The sequence below is a fragment of the Coturnix japonica genome, chromosome 8, assembly GCF_054131305.1.
Source record: "Coturnix japonica strain WE chromosome 8, WE-NBRP24, whole genome shotgun sequence".
Classification (NCBI taxonomy): Eukaryota; Metazoa; Chordata; class Aves; order Galliformes; family Phasianidae; genus Coturnix; species Coturnix japonica.
The window spans coordinates 28400180-28423521 of record NC_140670.1 but is presented as its reverse complement, the minus strand read 5'-3'; the positions used below and the strand labels follow the sequence as shown (position 1 = coordinate 28423521).

General features: G+C 38.1%; 1 protein-coding gene across 5 annotated transcripts in view; it reads left to right on the top strand.

Annotated features, from left to right (window-relative positions):
* CACUL1 (CDK2 associated cullin domain 1) overlaps nt 1–23075 on the top strand; it is an 80581-nt gene extending 57506 nt beyond the window's left edge. For 2 of the 5 annotated variants that reach the window (XM_085554815.1, XM_015867458.3), the window contains 6 exons: nt 5317–5412; nt 8563–8665; nt 16454–16543; nt 17714–17852; nt 19485–19528; nt 20190–23075. In XM_085554815.1, the coding sequence (XP_085410941.1) occupies nt 5317–5412; nt 8563–8665; nt 16454–16543; nt 17714–17852; nt 19485–19528; nt 20190–20230 (513 nt within the window). In that variant the 3' untranslated portion in view covers nt 20231–23075. Of the gene's footprint in view, nt 1–4132; nt 4413–5316; nt 5413–8562; nt 8666–16453; nt 16544–17713; nt 17853–19484; nt 19529–20189 lie in introns of those variants that run through there. The other 3 variants (XM_085554816.1, XM_085554814.1, XM_085554812.1) reach the window with 3 other exon arrangements.
* The last annotated feature ends 267 nt before the right edge of the window (nt 23076–23342 follow it).

Genomic DNA, 23342 nt, shown 5'->3' with positions numbered 1-23342 from the left:
AACAGTTCAGTTCACCCACTGTAATTCTTATGTTCAGTGAAGTTAATAAGTGAAGTCCCGTCTTTCTCCAAGTAAATAAATACTAGTTTGCTTGCGTGGTGTTTAAAATAAACCAAACAGAGCTGAGATGGCAGAATTTCTTGCTTAAATTCCACCTGTCTAAAGGCACTGAACTGAGTTTGGAGACAGTTGCTGATAGCCTCTCTACCTTCTTGGATGCTCTAGAGAGCTTGGGGTTTTTCTCCTCTGTTATATGATGAGATGAGTGTGTTTTATTACGAACAAAGCTGAGCAGTCTGGTGCTGGTGGATGATACACGCACAATTGTTGTGTAGTGCCCACGACCTGCAGGTTGAGTCTTTGCTGTGCAATAGCAGAGAGCTTTCCTGCCTAATATTAATCCTTACAGCTTCTGAGCCTTCTTGGTTGCCAGCTCTCAGACTGACTGGGGCTGCATATGGAAAAAACCTTCTCTCATCTTCCAATCTATTGATTATTTGGAAGAATATGTATTAGCATCTGATTGCTGTCAGAGTCATTCTGCTACTACCTTAAGTACTGTCACATCTCTAGGAACTGAGAGCCTTGTATTGTGCTGTTGTCTGTCATCACTTGTCTTTAGAAGTCAGTCAGCAGTATCCTTTGTGGACAGCCTGTTACTTCCTTGCCTCTTTTTTCTGTATCGTGTTTGTTTCCTGCTTGTTCCATGTGATTTTAGAGAATTTCCTTTTCCATTGATGAGAGGGCTGTCGTTTCATTCCCCAGTTTGTTGATGATGATTACTATGAAGATGATGAAGCTGATTACTAATCTGATTAACATGGCAAGGCAGTCAAATGCTTGATCTGGAACTTCAGATTACGTTCTGAACTTTGTTTTTGTTTTAGAAACTGTTGTGTAACTGTCAGTATTTCCCCTGATTACAGGGAGTAGATTGTGAAGCTTTAGGTGGCTTGTTGTGGTTTGCTTATGAACTTTATAACACCATGATTACTACAGTGAAGTGCAACCAGGTAGTGCTTTGAGTGCATGGTGAAACTGAACTGGGCAGTGTTAGATACTGTTTTGATGCCTTGTTTTCCTTTAAGTGATATTTAAGGGGGAGAAGAATACCATTCTGGTGCTGTAGGTGTTCATCCAGAAGTTTTACCAAGGGAATGATAATTAATAACATGTAAAACAGGCTTCTAATGATCTGATCACACAGAACTGAATCAGATGAAATGAACAGAGGTAGAACTTTGTCAGAAACCAGATGTGGTAGAAAGATGTACATCTTGGTGTGTGGATGTCAAAAAGGTGAGGACAGTTACAAGTATTTCATGATGTATGGCTTGAGGGCAGCCTTTTTAATGGGATGACTGTCAGTCTTTGAATCAGCTGTACTTTGGCTTGATAACTGTTTTTCATGAGAAGTTTTGATAGTGTGTTTGGTTTGTGAGATAGACCTGGGAATCGCCTGTACCTGCAGGGCAAAGTAAACAAATGATGCTTTACTGAGGAAGAACAAAAGCTGCTTTAAAAGAGTCAGAGCATTTACACAAATAACAAGTTAGTTGGTGTGGCTATAGCTGCACTCCATTTGCACTTGCCAGGTGCAACATGTGTGCTGGCATCCTGGCAGTGTGTTCCCAGGATAAGGGAACCGTGCAGCAGTCTAAGAATGCAAACTTTACTGAGCATGTTGCTGATTGTGCCAGATGAGTATTCATAAACACATTAGTTTTGTGTTCTCAAACAAAGACCTGCTGTCATTGTTTCTCTCTTATGAGCCAGTTTGGCCTTGAGTCAGCAGCCTGTCTTCTGCTTGTTCTTTTGTGTGTTCAGTCTATGATATTCAGACTGGGGAGGGGGGAAAAAAGTAACTCATTTTTCATGCATATGCAAATTCATTGAAATAACTAGATACTAGATTAGATGCTAGGGTTTTAGGGACTTAGGATGTCCTTAGCATCATCAGTCTTTAACAAGAGCTGCAGTACTTTATAATGGAAAAGTCTTCAAAAACAAGTTGAAGATGTTGATAGAATGTATTTCCATCACATCTTCTAACATCTTCGACTTGTTTTTGAATGCAGCTCAATCACAGTTTGAGTAATCTGACCTTGCTTTCTCCTGTGAAGGGACACATAAAATGGTTGCTGCTGGAAACTGTTCTTAACCCTGTGAGTGGTAGATGAGAGCTTTTGTAGGAGAGGATTTGAGCTGTTTTTCCATGTAGAGCCTCTTGAAAGAGGAAATAAGTTGTCAGATTGATGGGTTTCAGAATGAGGAGTGGAGGAATGAGGGTTCCTCTTTTGGGAAATCCTTAAGCTAGCAGTACATTTTTCTTTCTGTATGAGTCACTGCTTTAATACATCCCTCAGCTGATAGAAATGATTTTTAAAGACCAATTCAAACAATTTATTTTTTTTTATAAAATCACAGCAGACTGTATAGATTCTTAAATGCACATCTGCTCTAATGCTGGCCGTTGAATAGAAGAATCTTAGCAACCTCTGTTTACTCAATAAAGCTTATGTTGACTTACTGCAATGCTTTTTTAATATAAATAAAATTCTTGCAGTTCATATGAAGCTATTCCCACTCCAGTGATTGTCATACTAACATGAATATAAGGACATGGAAAAAGCTCTTATGCTCAGACAAATAATTGCTATCAGTCTGGCTGTTTTGAGCAGCTGTGCAATGACACACAGTGTGCAGAAAACACAGAGCTGTTTCTGTGTTCCCCACACAGATTAGTGACTCAGATGACCTGTGAAAATACTGTTTCTGAGTTCTTTGGCCTGTACTTGTGAGTGGTTTTCTTTAGGTTTACAAATCAAGCAGTAACTCAGGAGAGTTTGGTTGTCAAGCTCTGTTTTGAAATTATTTATTTATTTATTGGTTGTTGGTGCCTTTCTGTTAGCATCTCCAGTGCTGAAGTGCTACCAGGAGTGTAAAACTTAGTGGTAAGGAGATATGTGAATGTCATGATTTTGCTTTCTAATGGTTAAGAACAAGGCTGAATGCTTGCCTGGTGAGTGCTTCCTGTGAAGCTCTTTGGGCTTCTCACTCCTGTTCGGATGTTGAGCACTCATTTTCTGCTTGGTTATAGGGCTGTGGTAGCCAAGAAATTCCAGGTATTTTGTGATTGAAGACTTGAGGTTGTTCTTGGAAGGCAGCTGGGTGTACATTTCTTATTCCTTCTTAACATTACTCTGTATGTGACGCAGGCTTTGCATGGTGAGCAAATGGTGTTTTCATCTTCAGTGCAGCAAAAATGTATCAAACCAAAAGCCTTGATGGCTCCTGTAAACAGGAGTGATAAACTGTCCAAATGCCTTCTGTATTTTCTTTTGAGTGGAAAGTGTGGACTGTCAGTGTGAGAAAAGCAGTAACCTGCGTCAGGCTGTTGTTTGTCTGCTGTTTGACATGCTCTTTGAAGTAGAATTTTCCATTTTCTTTAATCTTAGAAGTTGCTTACTGAGTCTTTAGGAACCAGGGAGTGTAGCCATATTTAAAGTTGAGGTTAAAAAGAACTGAAGCAGGAATATGTTTTGCTTAGAAATGCAGATTTCACTGTGTGTTGTTTGCAATGAATTTTCGATCTTCATATGTGTGTGTGTATATATATATATATATACACACATGAAAAGGAGTCCCTGGGGTTTGTAGGCACTTCTATATATTGTTGGCATTTTGCACTAAAATTTGTTTGGCTGCCCCTGAGAACAGAATCTGCAATGAGATTAAAAACGTATATATCGTTATTCCTCATTTTGATCATAACTTTTGTCAAAAACATATAGAATAACACTTTATTCCTCTGCCAGGCTTACCTTCCTTTATGAAACATGTGTTCTGTATTGGAGTTGGCTGTGAGAATTCCCCGTGTGTTCATTAAGCATATTAAGAAGGGGAACTAAGGAAGCCAACATAAAGAAAAAAAAGTTTGGTAAATGGAGACCACTTAATGGAGCAAAACACCAATGTGAATTCTAACTTCTCTGGGGCCTCTGCTGAGTGTTCATGCAAAGGCTGAAAAATCTGCTGCTTAAAGATAAGAGCTGTACATTGTGATAAGGTAGTTAAGGTGCAGTCAGCCTTGAGCATTTCTCACATTGCAGATGCTTTGTGAAAGATATTTGAGCTTCTTTTTTTGCAAGCTTTTTGTTGCTGCTGCATTTTTCACCCTCTTGCGTAGGGCTGTAGGAGAGGAAAATGGTGCAAGAGAAAAGAAGCTTCTTGTAAGTGAGCAGCACTTTGTCCTTAGCTGTGTAGCAGCAGAAGCTCAGGCAGCCAGCTCTACTCTTCTGAAGGGAGCACAGGAGGAGAGCGGGAGGTGGCCAGTGGTTGGGAACTGGCTTTGCATGGTCAGAATATGGGGGTGAATGGAGGAATGCTTCACCTTAGCTCTGCATGGCCAGGTATGTCCATCCTTGGCTTAATGCACTCCTGAGTGTTCCGATGTGGCTTCCTGAATCTCCTCAAGTATTTGTAAAGCAAGCAGTGATTAGTAATTCCCATTTTCCTGCTTCCTCACAACTTGACTTAGCTAAAAAAGCCTATTCTGCAATGAACTTCCATATTTTTCCTTTGAGAAAAATGGTGTTTTACACAGAAAACAGCAGCGCTGTCATCGTGGTGCTGCAAGGCCTGTCAGAGAGAAGGCACTTCCAATTTTTGTATGGCAGTTTTGCCTGGGGCTACAAGGTTGTGCAGTGGATTTTTGTGGAGGTTCCAGATGTAGAGCTCTCTGAAGTTATTACTTCACAGTCCTTCTGACTCAATACCCTGAATATTTGCCTTGCTCCGTGTGACCCAGCTGTAACATGAAAATCCTTTCTAGGAAGGACAGTGCTCTCTGCAGCTGGTGAATATGCTCTGTGCCCATTCAATTACCAGGCAGCTGCTCAGCATCGCTTTTCTGTCTCAGAGCAGCAGGATCAGTGCACACACTGATGCTATGAAATCTGGTTGTGGATTTGTAGACCTGATAGAGGGCGTTTTCAAAGAAGAATACTTACTCTTTAATAAATGTTCTTATTTGCATGTGCTAAATATTATTTTGCTACAGGCATGGAGAATTTCTTACTGAATGCAGTTGTTCTGACACATAGTCCTAAGCAAAATCACTTAGTGGTGAAAACCCTCCTTGCTGGAGGGAGCGATGGTAGAAACTCTGGAAAGATATGTGGCTTGCTTTGTATAGGCTTTGTATAGTGGATCACATACTGTGTAGTTTTTGAGTTTGCTGTAAAAGCATAGCCCATGCTGTTACAGATCTTTCTCTTGTTCAAATTACAACCTGACTTTTACGGTTTCTTGCAGGCCAGCCCTCCAGATCTCTATATTGAAAGATTTAACATAGCTCTTGGACAATATATGGGAGCATTGCAGAGCATTGTGCCTCTTTTCATATATATGGTAAGTTTTAGAAAATTATTTTCAAATAAGGGATGTCTATGCACAAGATTCTGACTAAAAGCTGAAAGGAGTAAAATGCAGCTCTAACAATTTTTCTTGTATATCTTACCATTCAGGCACGTTTTGCTACCTGTATAGCAGTTCTGATAAAGATGTGTGGGGAGAAGAAGGGGAAGCTGTGCTTCTAAATGCAGACTTCTGGAATTGATTTTCTGCCCTAATATTCCATTATTAGAAATAGGAGGAATTACTTCTATTTTGACTCGAAAGCAGCCTTACCAAATAGGCCGTTATTTATATCTTTTTCGAGATATTTTATTGACTTGTTATACATTGACTTGGTAGTTTGGGCAGGTTGTGAGGATGATTTTATCACTCTTCTGTATCTCTGAAAAAGTCTGCAATTTGCATAACTTTAGTCAAAATGCCAAGTTGCTTATTGCTTGTTTTTAATGGTAAAGAGTAATTAAAGGTTGGAGTTTCCTTATTCCGAGAAGTTATCCTTACATTGATATTGCTTAGAAATAAAAACTCAAATAAAAAGTTTTTAGCAAAAAACTTTCCTTTAATTAAAAAAAAAAAATGTTTCTGAAGGGTAGAATCAAGTTAAGGCTCAAACTTATTCCCTGATATCATATTAATCAGTTGCATGTGATACGGAAAATGCTGCAAGAAAAGTCAGAATGGAAAATGTTCTCTTCTTAGTTTATTTGTGTATATTTGGAAGTACTTCTATGTACAGCTACTTCTGCAGTCTAACATTATTGCATCTCATTGAGTTTTCTCTCATGCAGCAGCACTTTATTTAGACAAGAAAATAAGATTACAGGAGCTGAAAGCCAATATAAATTATAGCTTTGCACTTTGTTTAATAGGTAGTTCCAAAGAGTATTTAATGGAAGTGGACTAAGTTGTTGGATTCTGCCTTTTTTTGACAGTGCCAGCACTTTACTATTTTGGTAGTGATGTAATTGTTTTAATCAGCAGTTTCCGAGGTCTCTGATTTGCATTAATAAACTTTGTTCTGAAAGGATGGTTTTATTAATGCTTAGGAAGACTTTAGACATGCATTTACATGTTTAAAAATCTAGGAAGCCAAAGAAAATACAAAGGTTTTTAATACAACTAGAATGTGTTTTTGTCTTTTGTTGGCCTCAAGAGATGTAGTTAGCCTTAAGGCTCAGTGCTGTGCATTTGAAATCAACAGCAGTACTTTCCTTCTCTTTGCTAGTCTGTACCAAGCCATATTCTTGTGTGTATGGTGGAAACACAGGACCTGGTTTTCTTAATGTGGTTTTATGTGGTGATGGAGCCCTTGGATGACAGTTAAGAGGGCTGACTTTGCTATGGGGGAATTATTCTTTCTTTCTTTGTAGAAAGTAGAAGTGGTTTTCTTTTTGTGATGGTGATGCTACATCCATTGCTATGTTGAACTTTTCAAGAAATCACAGAGAACCAAATCACTCTTCTGAAGGAGATTAAACGCACTGCATTTAGAGTCAGGAGTTCTGGTACGGCAATTCAGATGAAGCAAATGAAGCTACAAGTCAGCTTAGCACAAAGGTTTTTATGCCCAAGAATAATACCTAATAAATAATTGTATTCTGTATGCTCAATAAATCTACATGAAGTTGTTCTAGATGCTTGCAGCCTGTGCATATGACAATACACTGCACACGTGAATGAATAAAAATTATGTATTCAAAGAAAATTTTAAATTGGCATTTAGAAGATAAGTTCTTGATTGCTAATTTATAGTTGGGTAGTTAAAAATCTACTATTCTGTGGTATGAGGTGGGTCTAATTCGTGTGAACCCTGTGGGTTTAGGTTAGTTGAGATTAGATCCTTATTCATCATTGCCTCTAAAATGTTCTGACTGGGTGGCTTTGCACTTGCTTATCAGCTAGGGGACATTTTGTGGCGTATACGTGAAGAAAGATGTTTGTATACATACATGAATGAGGTAATAAACACCCATGTACTGTTTGTTCTTTCTCTCTTAAGTGTGTTTTGCTCTCCTTTTAACAATACTAAAAGAATCATGTTTTTGAATGTTAGTCAAAGTGGTTTCTAGAAGAAATGCTTGACGGTGTCCTGTGCTTGTTGAGGTCAGTGTGAGTTGTAGAGGAGCCTTAAGAAATCGGGTTGATGGAAGACTGAAGTACAGTGTGTATGTTGGTGCTTCTTAGTAGTAGAGCTTCTTCTATTACTGCGAATTTCTGTTGCAGTGACAGTTAACCATTGGTGGAAAATAAAGTATCACATAAGTGTTCTAGTATGTATGTTAAGATTAAGTTGATTTTCTAGTCGTATGGCTACTTAATACTATGCAGGTTGTCCAGGTGGGTTCAGTTTGCCTTTTTTCAAGTTAGTATTAAAGTGATAGGAGATATATTCATGAGACAACTACACCTTTAGCTATTTAATGCCCACACTTAAAATATGGTCAGGAAATCTTGGTCTTAATTGCAGACTTGGAACTGAGGAGTAATGCCAAGCGGTACGTTGGGTTTAAAGTCCCTCAGAGAAATCACGATAGAATTTCTTCTGAGGGCTGAGGAGACAAATTTGTTAATGCTGAGTGGGTCAAGATAATTGGATCCTAAAATTTGTAATGTAACTTAGTTTAATACAGGTTTGTATATCTTACTTATTTCCACAGTACATTAATTTTGAATATCTGTCCTCTGGGGCTGTTAATGAACCACATGAGTGGGTATCTCTACTGGTAATTTATTACTACAGTATGCCTATTTTAATGGCTTAATCACAGTTAGGTATTTTAAATGTCATATCCAGCTCTATTTTGCTATTTATGTGTTTATAATGCTCTGAATTGCACCAGTTTTTTTTTCCTACAGATTCTCATCTGGATCAACATGTAGATGTATCTGTAGATACATTTAAAAACCAAACATCTGTAGGTAATTAACTTTATTAATGTTGTAGTACCACATGCAGTCTTAGTTTTAAATACTTTTTTGTTGTGCAGGACTGTTCTACGTAATATAAAAGCAGGAGTTAAGGAAGTATTTTGCAGGTTAAATATTCTACCGTTTTAAAAATATAAACTATTTTATACAGGATTTAAAAAGTTTTTATTTCCTATTATGAAAATCAACCACTAATATTTCTGTCTTATTTTCCAGAATAAATTTTACATAGAAACCAAGCTTAACAGAGACTTAAAAGATGACCTTATAAAGCTGTTTACGGAACATGTTGCAGAAAAGCACATTTACAACCTAATGCGTAAGTACCCTTATTGACTTTTTCTTATAATGGGAGTCTGGAAAACTGCAGTGCTTTCAGATATTGCAGAAATCCACAGCAAAGAGAAGACAGCAGATGGTTAAGAGGGCTTAAATACAAATTCCTTTTGAAGGCATAGGAAGGAATGTTGCTTCTTCTTTGTTGTTTTTCATTACTGGTTGGAAATTAAGTGTATTAAAATTGAGTTTTTGTTACAAAACTTGTGATTTCTGATATACCACATCAAGGAGTACAAATCAACAGTTATTTTTACATGTTTTTATTTTTGTATAAAGTCATGATTGCTCTGGTATTTTACATTGAAGCTTTACGCAGTGTTTGCTGTACCCAGATGATGGGTGGTAAGGGTCGGGTTTTCTTTCTCCTTGCTTGGTTAGTAATGCCCTTCTCCTCTGACCAAAGGGTTTGAGGTACAGCAGAATAAGTGGAGATAATCACTGTAATTTCATCTTTTTCTTGCCGCCTGGGAAAGTCAGTGATGTATTGCTTTTAGGCATTATCAGATCACCTAGGAAATGTGAGGTCAGTGAGAAAGGTCCATCCATCGCCTAATGTTTTATTTTGGGCCAAAGACATTTAATGAAACGTCATATGATGATTCCTCCAACAAGATGATGGAAAATTCAACTGACGTTCGATTTAAGCGTGTGCATGTTCCAGGCAATGAAAATATGAATGTAATTTTTTTTTCAATGAGAAAGTAAAGGTCACACTTTTAATCAAATCTGCAGAATGTAAGTAACGTCAGATGTGCTGCTGTGTAGTTAGTCTTCTGTGAACTGACAGAGGTGAGTTAAATAGAAGCTACAGATTATATATTGCAATAAAAGGGGGGTGGGAAAAATAGTACTTTTCCCCAGCTCAGTGGTAGTTAGAGAAGTAAAACTGAAGGAAAACAGTGAAAAATAATCTGCCACCTGACTTGTTGCTCTATTTGGAGAGTGTTGTTTGTGAGCACCTTTCTTAGATTTCATTTCAGTCGTTCTTCAGGCTACTTTAGCCTTAATAAAGCTATGTCATTTTGTTACTGCTTTACTCCTAAGACTTGCATAACTCTTAACTGCGATCTGACTTGGTTAAACCTTGAATAGTGGGATCTTTAAATTACTGAACATGCACAGTGTATGTAATACTGTTGAGGTACAGAGAAATAGTAGTGTATTTTTTCAGCTGCTGTAGATTGCTGATATTCATACCAGGAAGACTGGTATTTTTTTAACTCTCAGAAATGTGACAGCTCTGTGAAAATAGCATATGTGTGTATATATGAGCTTTGTGGCTTGACTTTCAAATGTGATTTTCAATGTGTGATACTGTTTTCTAAAGTATTATATGGATTTGGTTAAACAGGAATAGTGTTGGTGTGTTACAAAGGAAGAGAGTAACATTTTGAGTGGGCATACATAGGAAATCAAATTCAATGATTTGTGATCTGTACTGAAAAAATTGAGTTCTTGGTGTTCTTAGCATGAAGTGTGTCCTCCAAGAAAGCAGTACCAAAACATTCATTGAATCAGCTTGTGATTTAAACTCAAGGAAAAGAGTAAAACCTGCTCTTGATTTTGTTGCTATGTTTTTCACTGGCAGGCATTTCTGTTTGTAGTGCCTTCTATCAGAGCCCGGCAGCTGGCACTTCCATCCAAGGTGCTGTGTTCAGGAAGTGACTGTAAGGAAATCTCAGTTCCATTTACAAGTTCCTTCTCTATTTCAAATTAAAAGAGAGAGAAAGAGGTGTCAGGGAACAAGTGTAACGTGCACCTGTTACTCAGCATTTGATACTGCTCAGGCTGCCAGGGGATCCTCGTACTTGTGCTGTGTGGCTGAAAGCAGGAGGATGCAGAAGAGGCTTCTGACAGAATGGGGAATGTGTATGAGTGCTTAGTAAATAGAGGGTGAGAATTCTTTATTTGCAGAAAAAAATGCAGCATAAGCAGACAGATCTTGCCTGCAAAGCTTGGATTTCAGAGCACTTCTGAGCAGCTGACGTCACTATGTAAATTACATAAAAACATGGTTGTGTTCTTGTGAAGGATGTTTATCCTGGCACGTGTTAATCAAGTCAGTGCTTTTCAAATTAAAGTGATGCTTACGAACTACGTGAAAATAACCTGGTGATTTTCCTTATGAGGCCTGAAGCTGGCTCTTGCTGATAAGGGTGCTGTATAAAATGGCTTGGGAGAAGTTGTGGTGTGCAGAACTGCTTAAATGAATGTAACAAAGAAAGATATAGCGTCTTATTTACAAGAAGCCTCAGAAGTAAATAATGCAGATGTGATACCTACTTGTCAGTAGGAGAATGTTGCCTTTCTTCATTCTGGGTTCCTGCAGTTATTGTCACCTCTGGTAGCTTTCTTGGGTTGTAATGGCAGTGCCCTGGAAACACCCTGCCTTGTGTCTAGAGAAATGGTCATTACTGAGGTCTTCAAATGTCTTTATTTGTGTAAGTGTCTAACAGCTCTTGATGCTCTCTCATCTTTTTTACCTGCAGGTAAAAAAAAACAGGTAGGAAACCAGTGGTGGAGGGTGGTTTTAACTAACTGCTGCTATTCCCTTTTAAGAGTTTGAGCTTAGTACAAAAAGCAAGGTTGCTCTATAATAACTCTTTTTGTTTGTTCCATTAGCAATGTACTGTTGTTTCTGCTTGGTGGATCGATCCGTTGGTTTTAATTACCCACTGTTCTCCTTATGGAACGTAAAGGAGCTTTGGGCTGGAATCCTGCGGTGGAAGCTGTCAAGGTCCTGGCTTCTTAGTGTTGAGAAGAAAAGAAATGGTAGCTTAAACAAGTCATAGAAAGAAAAGTAGCTTTAGAAAGATCTATCCCTTGGATTCAGTGAAGGTGAAGGGATTTTGCTGTTTCATCTTCTTAATTTATTTTTTGTTTGTGGAGATATACTTCAAGAGAAAGGTAATTTATCTTGCAAAGGATTCTACCTTTAAAGTGGCAGGAAAGAGATTTCCCATGTGGGTGGTTTCTGAAAGATACTGGAGAAGTTGACCTGGAAGCTGAAAAGGGCTGTTAGCAGCTTCTGGTGATGAGCTTGTGCAGTGTGCTTTTTGGTTGCAGCAGGTACAAATGGAATAGAAAGTGACAGAAAATGAATAAAGCTGTTGTTCTCTACTGCAATTGTCAGTGTCTGTGTTTGCATTGCAGAGATGTGTGGATGAGCAGGGAAGGTGTGCTGGCACGTACAGCCTTACACTGCTAGTAACTGAGTATTATTGACCTCCAGAAACACCATAATGGCAATGAAGTAAGGGACCCTCATCTCTTTGGCTGCTTACTACTTACTGCTTACATCACACTGCTTTGCTTTTCCTTTGTGTGCAAAATTAACAGCAGAAGAGAATCTGCACAACCTTGCTACCTTCATTAAATATATATATATATATATATATATATATATATATATATATATATATATATATTGTTTTGTTTGATATGGAAAAATAAATGGTAGATTTCTTAAAAGCAAACTTAAGGAAAAAAGGGCAAATAACTCTCTTGTGGTATGACTTGCTGTGTCTGAAGGCTTAGAGTTGGTGTCTCAATAGGTTAGACGAGATGAGAAGATTCCTTTCTAAGGGTCTTAAAGCAAGGCAACACAGTGTGAGGAGAATACACTGACCCATTCCAGTATCTTTGTACCTAACAGTAAGTTGACAGTAAATTGTATGGGAGATGCAGGGTTTCTATTATATAAAACAAAAGGTACTTCTCAAGGTGTGTGGAAAAAATGCGTATATTGACAAGTTCTTTCCTGGAAGTCACAGAACTGTGATTTGGTTTGCAATGTTTAATTTCTAGGTTAAGATATGTGGGCAAATAGTATCATCCCAACAGCTCAATTTCAAATTTCCATTCTGAACCATAAAACAGTATTCTTTTTTTATTCAGGGGCAACCTCTATTTGAGTTCTTCATTAAAAATCTCATGCTCTGCTTTCCAAGCATAGGAAGACACAGGTGATTGCTAATAGCCATCAATTGCAGTTGTGTGCCATTTATTTCACAAGTGTGCTGGGGCACTGCTATTGCAAGATAATGAGCCATTCCTTTTTTAAGACATTGAATTGACACGTTTATGTCAGTCTGTTCTTAGACCTCAGAGGGTACTTGAACACTCTCAAGGGCAATACAGAATAGCTTATTCATCTACCAATATTCATTGTACCTTGCGTTCCACAACCTGATGGAATAATCAAGAACACCCACCAGGTTTACAGGAGGGATCAGCAGTGTCGAAATGGGAGTTGTGATTCAGCAGGGCTCAGTAACTGTAGAGCAGCCATACTGGTATCAGTACTGTTAGCAGGTACCACGCACTCATGTTCAACATCACTTAAGCTCAAAATTTTGTCACTGAAGCAAATGTTTAATTGAAGAACAAAGTTCCTTTGGAAAGTTGCAGTTGCATTTCTTATGTTCTTTGTTTCATGTTGCAGCACCACAAAGCAAGAAGATTGTTTTGATCAGAAATGTTATTCCCAAGTAATGACTATTGTGTTTCATTTGGCACATTGGAAGGGAATAGCAAAAATGTTCCCATCTCAACAGACCTTTGTGAAACTGTAAGGATGAAAAAATGCTTCTCCAATTACAGAATTCCCAAAGTCTGTATTTTTCCATTTATAGCTTTGTTTTTGAATTTATTTTGTAACTGCATTGAATATTTTTCCATGCAATTAAGACTTGAAAGCTTTAGTTTGTAGTGCTTTTATTAGATATTTAATAAAGCTTTTGGGCTATACTATGAATATTTTTAAGTAATCTCTGGCCTCATTAGAATGCCTAGTAGCAACTGCTTAGGAATAGATCCACCTTCATGTTTTTCTCTAACATAGCTTTAACTTATTTCAGGCTTCTGAAGAATTTAAATGACCAGAAACTATTTTGGTTTAATTTTGGGAAATACAAATGCAATATCATAAGGGATTTGGTGTAACTGCCAGAGTGAGTGTTAAGCCAGAAGGAAGGTTGCTTTCATGCAGGAGGCTTCTGAAGATTTAATCAGCAATTAATGTGTATTAATATATTAATACGGAAGAGATGATAATGCTCTAATATGATTATAAGGGCACATGACAATGCTCTTAATAATAGGCATAACATTTGGTTACCCTTGAGGGGGGTCAGACAGTTGGACTTTATCTTTGTGGGCCCGTCCCAGCTGAGTTATTCCATTCAATTGTAGCTGGGTTAAAGTAATGAACAAGTAATACATGGTCAAGCTTCGTTAGTCAGTTTAATAACAAAATAGGCAGCAGGCTTGTGAAACAAAACCAAAAATCCAATCAACCAATAACAAAACAACCAAACAACCCACATCCACATTTTGTGGACGCTGTTTGTATTAGTTCCCTTCCTGTTTCATTGTGTTTGGTGGAATGCTTTGCACGGGTTGGGTTTAGTAGTGAGGACTGAGATTTGAAACCAATGGGAATCTGACATTGTGAAGGAGAAGAAGAAGGGTGTTTGGGATCAGGTGATTTGATTCAGCTGAGAGAAGTAATTTATTATACTGTTGATTTGCCTGTGTGTGATCTAATGATATTTTGAAAGGGCAAAAATGGCAGGTAGGCTTCTGCTAGTACGCTTTGTTGAGGCTGTGCACTGCCAGTAACTCCCTTTCTGTTGCTCTGTCTCTGCATTTCTTACTGATTTCTCACTTAGAGCAGCAGGAGGGCTGTAACTCTGTGAGAATATCAGTTTCTATTCTGCAAAGTACTGTAAATATTGTATATATTACTAAATTTAAGTACTAAACAGTCCACTTTGCATGATGGAATAAGAACCTCATTAATACATTTATTTTGTAGCTTAGTTAAGCATTCAGTTCTGTTCTTGTTAAGAATTTATAATTTTTAGAGCGTTGTTAATTACAACTTGGAACACATCTACCAAAGCCAGTAACTTAAACCTTTGTTAAGGAGCACTGCTGTGGAGTGGTGGAAAAACTTGGTCACTGCAGAGTACCTAAAGGGCTGTGGGATCCATGACAAAAATCCCAAGGCCCTTACGGGTATTGGCTTCCCTCAGGTTAGTGGTGTTCCAGAGCATCTCATATCTCTCCCTGCACTCAAAGCATTTCATCATGGGAACCCACGCTCCTCTTCTTTGAATCTGCCGCGAGTTATTTTCTAGACTATTTGTAGGCTAATTAACTTCTTTACATATTGGTTACTTAGTCTGTAAGATGCAATATTAGTTCAAAGGCGCTGCGGAGGTGGTCAGATGGTATCATAGAGTCATTACTGCTGTCACTCACCCGAGGCTTTGCCTCACCCTGCTCTGTGTGTGTGCCACCTCCTGGCACTGGGTCATAGAATTACAGGTTGGCTTAGGTTCGAAAGGATCTTAAAGGTCATTGAGCTCCAACCTGCTGCTGTGAGCTGGTTGTACCGACCAGATCAGCTGCCCAGGGCCCTTTCCAACCTGGCCTTGAGCACCTCCAGGGATGGGGAGTCCATGCTTCTCTAAAAGGCAGGACAAAGGCAGTGGGGACACCCGCAGATTACAGAGCACAGGCTACCCGTACACACTGCATGGATTTTCCATGACTATCTACTGGCATATATTCCTTACACAGCATTAGCCTCTTTTTAACTTGTAGCTCTCTTAGCTGCCAGGAGTCTGAAGAGTAGGAAATTGGCTGTAAATATGTCATTATAAAACAAATCGCATGCCCTCACCACCTCAAGCCTTCAGCTGAAAGGTGCAAGCACTTCTAAGATAGATGAATTTAATTCACATGGAACTATAACAGTTCTGTTTAACAACTTTGATCACTTGGAATGAGAGGTTAGAGAGAAAAAAAAGCTTCAGTAATCTGGCTTTTTCTGTGAGCCACTTACACAGCTTCAGAATGAGCAGAACGTAATATTGCAGGTTTTTCTTCTTACGTTAAGTGCTACAGTGACAGGTATGGAAGCTGGAACTGGAGAAGCAAAGATGTTTGAAAACCAGAGACCGTAGTGTGTAGGTGCAGGAGATATGCCCTTTAGGTAGAGTTGTAACAGTTGTTTCTCTGCAAGGGTTTGTGTGCTATTCAGGTGCTTCATAGGGGCACAAAGACTGACAGGCTGCAGTTGGTTTAAACACAGTTATCTTTTCTTTTGTTTGTTTTATAATTCAAATCTAAGTAAGTAAGAAAGCAGTGCAGGCTGAAGGTCTGGCCAGCTTTGCATAAGCAATGGATATCTGTTATTGACAGTTATTTCTATTAGAAGAAGATGCAATTATTGCAATGTTTACTAGAGGGCATAGGTTTCAAGAATGAAATAGAAATGTTTCCTTTGGTTTAAAAGAACAAATGACTCATTTAATTTCTAGGTTTTTTTCTGCACTGCTTCATTGATGGACTTTCAATCCAGCCTTAGTTTTATAGGCAAGATGTAATACAAAGGGAGACTGGTGACTCTGCAGGTTTTTATCACACTGGTGAGAGTGCTTCTAATAATAAATTGTTAATGTGTAACAGACTACTTAAAGCCATTGATCGCTTGTTTTTACCTCACAGCTCCCACTGCCTCTCAGAAAAGGGGTGAAAAATAATTTTTCGTGTTTTTACCTTACATAATTTGAGCTGAATACTTCTACAGAAGAATAAAGCTTTAATAAGAACCAAGTTGAAATAGGTGGCTGTTTCCTTTGAGGATATCTGATAACAAAAAGGATGCAATTGCTCTATTTCTCTTGAACTAAAGTATCCGAGTAAAACCCTACATTTAAATTACACAGATGGATAACTATACTTCATTTTGTTTCAGCTTTACTTTTGGAAGCTCAGTCAACACCCTTTCAAATAACTCCATCGACCATGGCAAATATTGTGAAAGGCCTGTACACTCTAAGACCAGGTAAAAAGACAAGTGCTTAAATCTCTCACTACTGTTGTTCTGACCTACTTCACCAAATATGTTGATATGTTGGTAACTATCTAATGTATATTTACCATGCACGTGTGTTGTGTTTTGTCAGTCATAATGCTTAGTTGCAGTGCAGCCTGCACAAGGTGGTATATGTGGGTACCTAAGTTCTGATTTTTGGGTTTTTTTTGTTGTTTTACCCCAATAACACAGCAGCAGACTCTGTGCTCATAAGACTGCAGGAAGATCTTTCTCTTGTATTCTCTAAGAATAAAGGAGTTTTTTTTGTGAGTCAGTTATGATGGAGGTTTTGAAGGTGATGTGTTGAAATGAGTTGTTGTCAGCAGCTCTTCAAAAGGTCAGATCTTTGATGTAAAATGAATGACAGTTTCTTCTCTGAAGCCATTATTTGAATGGTATCATTTCGTGCAGCACCTTAAATTAGTTCCTGAGTACATTGTGAACATCATACGCAACAATAACCACATCAAAAGCAAAAATACGTTGCAGACTTGAATCAGTTTTGCACCAAACTCTTTCATTCTGTGATTTCTGTGGGACTGAGTAGAATTTTAGCATGTTTGACAAGAGTTCAGCAACTCAGAAAGCACTGAAAATATCCATGAGTATATGGTACCTGAAGCTTGGTCTGAGCTTGAGTTCTGTGCTGAAATGGCAGTTCAGCTAGTGAAAGTAAGATACATTTTAATATTGCTAGAACTATAGAGTTTTATTCTCTAATGATGTACTGTGGTTTTGCTGCTGAGTCCTGTCTGCCTCTGGGAACTGGAAAGGAAACGGTTTGGTTGCCCTTTGAAACTTGTAATAAACGAGATGATCTCTAAGGTCTCTCCCAACTCAAGTTATTCTGTTTCAGAATGAAAGCATTTCTCATATTTACTTTTGCTCCTACAAAGCAAAACAAACATACAAAAAAAAACACAAAACAAACAGCCAAAATGATCAAATCAGATCTTTATTACTCCTTTCAGTCATACTGAGGTGTTCCATCTTGGTTTTAGCCTTGAAGTCCCTATTTATAGAAATAGGAGTGTGGATAGGTACATGTAAGTACACAGCAAATCAGCTGGTTACTTCAAAAGAGTAAAATTTCACAAATTATCTCGTCCATATATTTTGTTATTGCTTTCCTTCTTACAGAATGGGTACAGATGGCACCAGCTTTATTTTCTAAATTCATCCCGAACATTCTACCCCCTGCTGTGGAATCTGAGCTTCAGGAATATGCTGCTCAAGACCAGAAACTTCAAAGAGAACTTATGCAGAATGGGTTTACTAGGTAACAATTATTAGTCTTCTGTAGTAATTGTGATGGACAGTAAAGATGAATATAAGTAAAAGTATTGTTGGATTAATTGAAGAGTTAATAAAGGACCTTCATAACTCAGCATCTAAAATATGGCCTAAATTTGCACATGCTTTGAGGGCTGCAAGCCCTGCAGATGGAACCACAAGGCAAAAGACTGGGAATCTTAAAGTAATTTCATGAAACAGACTAGTTATAGTTCATGCCTCCTTGTCCTTTGATTGTACTTCCAGTGCACAATCATGTTCTTATTCAGGCTTTTATGTTTGTCACTTATTTTCAGTAAGCTGGCCTTTTTTTCCAAGCCGTTCCTGAAAATGTCATTTAATGACTTGCCTTTATTCCACTTCCAGAGCTATTTATACAACTAAGGTATTTCTTTTAAATGAGAATTTCCCTTCGGAGCCTTGAGCTGAGGTGGAGGGATGAGCAAACAGTAGATGAAACAGTGGAAAATTTTTCTTCTTGTTCAGTCTGGGCTGTGCCAGTTGCTTTATGCTTTTGATCGAGCTGGTTTGGTGGAGATCAGAAAGGATATTAGCCACTTAAAGGGGCATTGATATGTCTTGTGAGTTTATGAAATTGCATTATCCTGTGCTTTGGTACAGTTGCTCTTGTGGTGTAGATTGCTTTCAATTTAACAAATAAAAAGTGCAAAATACAACTTTGTAGTGGCATAATTGACTGACAGCATTTAGTTTGGTGAAGGTGTTTTTTATGCGGTTGGATTGTCAGGGAGTTGGTGTATTCTAGTAAGCATGAATGGTGCACAGAGTCTGTCATCGTTAGGAGATAAAATAAAGCTAAAGTAGAGTTGATATATTTACCTCATTACGTTTTGCATTGATATTTGAAATGCATTTTGCCATGAAAAGCATTTCAAGATGTAATATGCTGCTTCCTCTGTACAGGAGTATAAAACAATTCTAAAATGTTATAAATAAGGTTACATTCCTATATATAGCTGTTATGTGTATATGTGTACGAAAGGGTTGTTTTTATTGTAATGAAAGAGCATGTCAAGTCTGTTCTATTCCGAGTTACTAGAGAGTAGACACTCTCCTCTAATTACATCAAAAAATGGTGATGTCTTTGCTGCTGCACTTCCTCAATGCTGACTGAGGAATACAGCACAACAAAGTGTCTTGAGCAGCGTTAATGACCTGCCAGGCTGCAGTTGGACTTGTCAGTTGATCAGCACCATTATGTGCTGTTGCTGTAAAAAGCGGGAACACAAGCCAATCGCTCAGTGATATTTCTCTAGTGGAAGACTTTAATTAATGTATACATGGCAGGTCTATCACCCTAGGACTGATTTTAGAGGAAGAACTCTGTGTTATTAGAACTTCTGATTTCAACCAGCTTCTAGCAGTTAAGTGTGAAATTATAACTACTGTGATTTGTTAAAATATTATCCTATGAAACTGAACTTCCTATTTTTACGGACTAAGTAAATAAAATTAGCTAATATCTGTTTTAGTAATCTGAGAATGCTGAAGTCATTTTGTGTGTAACTCCTGTGTTTATAGTTTGTTTCTGTAACTCCATAAGAAGCTGTTTTTCCTTTTGGCAAATGAACGTAACTCTCTTGTTCTTCTTTCTTAGAGGTGACCAGTCACGGAAAAGAGCTGGAGAAGAGTTATCTTATAGTAAGTATGAATCTTCAGCTCTGACAACAGTATTGAGCTGGGTGTAGTTCGTCCCAACAAGCAAAAAATAGGGGGTATTTATCTGTGAGCATTTCTCTACCAACATATTTATGTGCATTTCTGTACATTTTGAACTGTGCTGTTTGTACTTCATAACAAATCTAGTTTCCTTTTATGGTAGGACAGTAGGCTTTATAGGCAGCTTGAGAGGTGGTAGTCATGGTTTTGTTTCTTGGATTCAGTGAGAGTTGACTGTATTGCCCAACAAGAGATAATCTAGTCCCATATATTCTAGATTAGGATTTAAGTTTGGGGTCCTGATTACTAGTCATTAGATAGCCCTGGAGTTTAGTAATAGTATCTATTTCTGGTGCTGCTGTTAATTTCAGTCTGTTTTATTGCATTCTCTCCACTAAGTTTCTTCCTGTCTTTTTAGCAGAGCATGTTCACTTCCTTTCTAACTGTAAAATGTCACACAGTTCTATTATGAATACTTATTAAGACTGAAATGCATCAGTGTTTACTTGGTGTATCATCTTCAGATTACACTGTTAATGTTTTGCAGGCAGTGCTGTTTCTAGCATTGTTTGGGAAGGAGGGCAAGGGACCTAACATGGAATCTTAATGAGAGAATATCTTTAATGTTTTTTTATGATTTCAGATGGCTCATCAGCTTGTGCAAGCTCCAGGGGGTACAGATAGTGAATATACTGGATCAGCTTTTATTCCTAGCCACAACAGACACTGGAGGAGCACAAGTGATATCCGGAGCCTTCTGTGGCAACTGATGATACTTGAGCTCTGACACGAACTATGCCTCGAAGAAGAATTTTGGACTCTCTTCTTCATATAATAAAATGTCAGTTGCTGCTACAATTGGGATGACTTTGAAAGACATGTCTCCTTGGTCTAGTCTCTCAGCAAGTTCATGCTCTACAATTATTGTGATGAACGCACCTTGAAAAATAATCCTGTCAAAGTGGGAATGGGCAGCCGAAATCAGCAGCTTCCAAAAGCGTTAGAATGGAAGAACCTTTTTTGCACTCTTAATATTAAGGACGTTCTTAAAACTAGTTAACATGTCAGTGAATTAGTTTTTAAACTTCAAGGTATTTTCTGGAGCTTTTGATTAAATAATAGGAATAAATTTTCATTATTTTGCAGTATTTTTTCGTTAGTATAAAAATTATCATCTTTTAAGAGTTGGTCCCATATAAATGTATCTTCTGTCAGGGAGTCTTGAATTCCAGGTTTTATTTTTTCTTGTTATTTTGATCTGCTTTCCTATATGTTTGTACTCTGTGCCTTCAGCTTGTGCACTTTGCAACTTTATAGACCATATTTTGTTTACACAAAATGTGTTCTTGAGGAAAAACTTGATGTGAACAAACATGCTGCAAAGTTGCACTTTTCTCTTGCATCAATAGGAGGTGATTTTAAAGAGGAAGGAAGAAAAGTTGAACCAATTACCATTATTAATTGTGACTCAGAAGTTTGTCCTTTTTCATTTTTTATATGTATTGGTGTTCAGTGCTGGGACCAACTCTTGTAGAACCCCTCTCTAACTCTTCATTGGCCTCCATAATTGCGGTTGTTTGAGATGTGAATTCCAGACTGAAGAAAATACTGAGGTATTTTAGGCTGTGTCATGTGGAAATGTTAATTGCCACAGCTGAATTTTTAGGGTGGATTGTGGAGAAATTCTCCACTGTATTAGGTCTGTAAAGTACGTCTCCATCAGCACAAACCAGATTTGCACCTGGTTGATCAACGAATGCCACCTTTCCAAGATCACTGTGTGTCTCTTGTGCTATTTCTCCTGGTGCAGGGATGTGATGGGGGTGTGACGGTGGATATAGTCAGAATCAGGGAGTTCAGGAGTGGTGTAACACATGCACGTGTGCCTGCTTCCAGACCTGTGTGGGCCCAGCAGGTGGTCCTACTGAGTCCACTTCTAGGAGGTCAGGACCTATGGTCTGAATCCTAATGATTGTGACGTGAATTTTTATCCATACGTGGCTAATGTGATTCCTTTGAGGGGGAAAATGTACTTGAAAGAGCAGTTTGACTAAGTTTTTTTTAATTACCATGGATTTATTTTTATCACTTTTAGTTAAAAAGGTAAATGAGTTGGTGATATAAAATCTTTCTGAAATGAAACAAAAGTTTATTCAGTTATGTCTTGCACAACTCTCATTCCTGTTGAAAGCAACAACAAAACAGGACCCCCTGTATGCTTGCATGTGTTCATTCTGAAAGGCAGGAAGAAGATTTAATAATAATAATAATATATGCGGCAGGGATAAACTATTTTTCTTTATGCTTTGTAGCCAGACTTCATGTAAATGAGTTCAATGTTATCAGTTTCACGTGAACCATTTTGGCAATATCTTTAATTTAGGGGTGGGGGGGTGGAAGGGGAGAAGAAAAAGGACACCGTGATTGACACCATGATTGACAGTCTGATGATAGCTATGTATTGCTTTGCAAAGAAAACTTAATTAGGAGGAAGTTTTACAATTAAAAATGAATGCATCAGTGTCTTGTTTTCCAGGGAGAGCAATGCCAGCAGTCATACACCGTACCTAATAGAGGAAAAGCAAACCAACCTGAAGAGGGATTTTCAAATGCTTGTAGCATTTGTTTCAACTATGAGGGGGAAAAACAAGATTTGCCAGCTTCCAGATTTGTATCGGTTTTGACTTTAAACAAAAATAAAACCTCTGGTAGTGTCCTTGGCTTTAAAAATCACCCTGTGCTGAAATGACAACACTCTAATTCGGAGCAGATACATTAACCTAACCTGGTTAAAGTCTGTTTACAATTTCATTCTCGTTCACGTAGTACGTACAGTAAGTGAGCTCTGTCATCTCTGTCAACTGATCACAACTTTTTCTGGTTTTCAGTTGTTTTTGCTGGTTTAGGTTTGTAAACAACATAGCTTCGTTTGAGGCAAGAGTTTTAACGTTCATTTTGTGTCATATTATGCTTGGGGCACAAACTTCTAGGACCATAATTCCTTCTGAAGAGAGAGCATTCCTGTCAGCGTGGTTCACTTCATACGTACTACAAGCAGTGCTTGGATGCTTCTCAGTCCTGTGCAGCATTCTCACTCAGCCAACACACATAAGAAATCTGTTTGTTAAGCACTGTATTTACGTTGTAAATTTGGCATTAAGTTTGTGTGTTTTGGCATTATTAACATAATGCTGAAATAGTGTTTGTCTAAGACTTTATCATTGTGACTGAGCATGAAACGGAGTACAGCATACTATACTAAATTATTTGTTTCTCTGTAAACTTGCATTTTACAGTAAAACTAACTCAGCCACCTTTGAGCATTGGTACTGTAAAGCCACAGCAACTATGAACAGCATGATCCTAACTGCAGTATTTAATTTAACCAAATAACTTGTGGTAAATCCGTTGCATCTGTAGCTTACTCTGTTAAGATCAAGCAGTAAAGTTGGTTATGCAATGGGTGTCCTCTCTATGTTGCACTGGTTCTATAGCCAAACTTACTACATTAAAATATTTTTTAGATGAATTTCATTTCTTGAGTTTGCAAGTTGAAATATCCAAGTTCATTATGATTGTGATGGTATGGTAGGGGATAGCCTGTGTGTGTGTGTGTGTGTTTTGACATCTTGGCATGCACCAGGTGTCATGTAGTAAAGTACAGTACGTTGCTTCAAGTACCTGTAGAATTGGTACAGTTTTTGACTGCAGTCAAGAAGTACTGCCAGTGAGGAATGGTCACTGCTTGGGTTGTGAACTTCCTTATCTGTTCTGCTGGGATGGTGTGTGTAGCAGA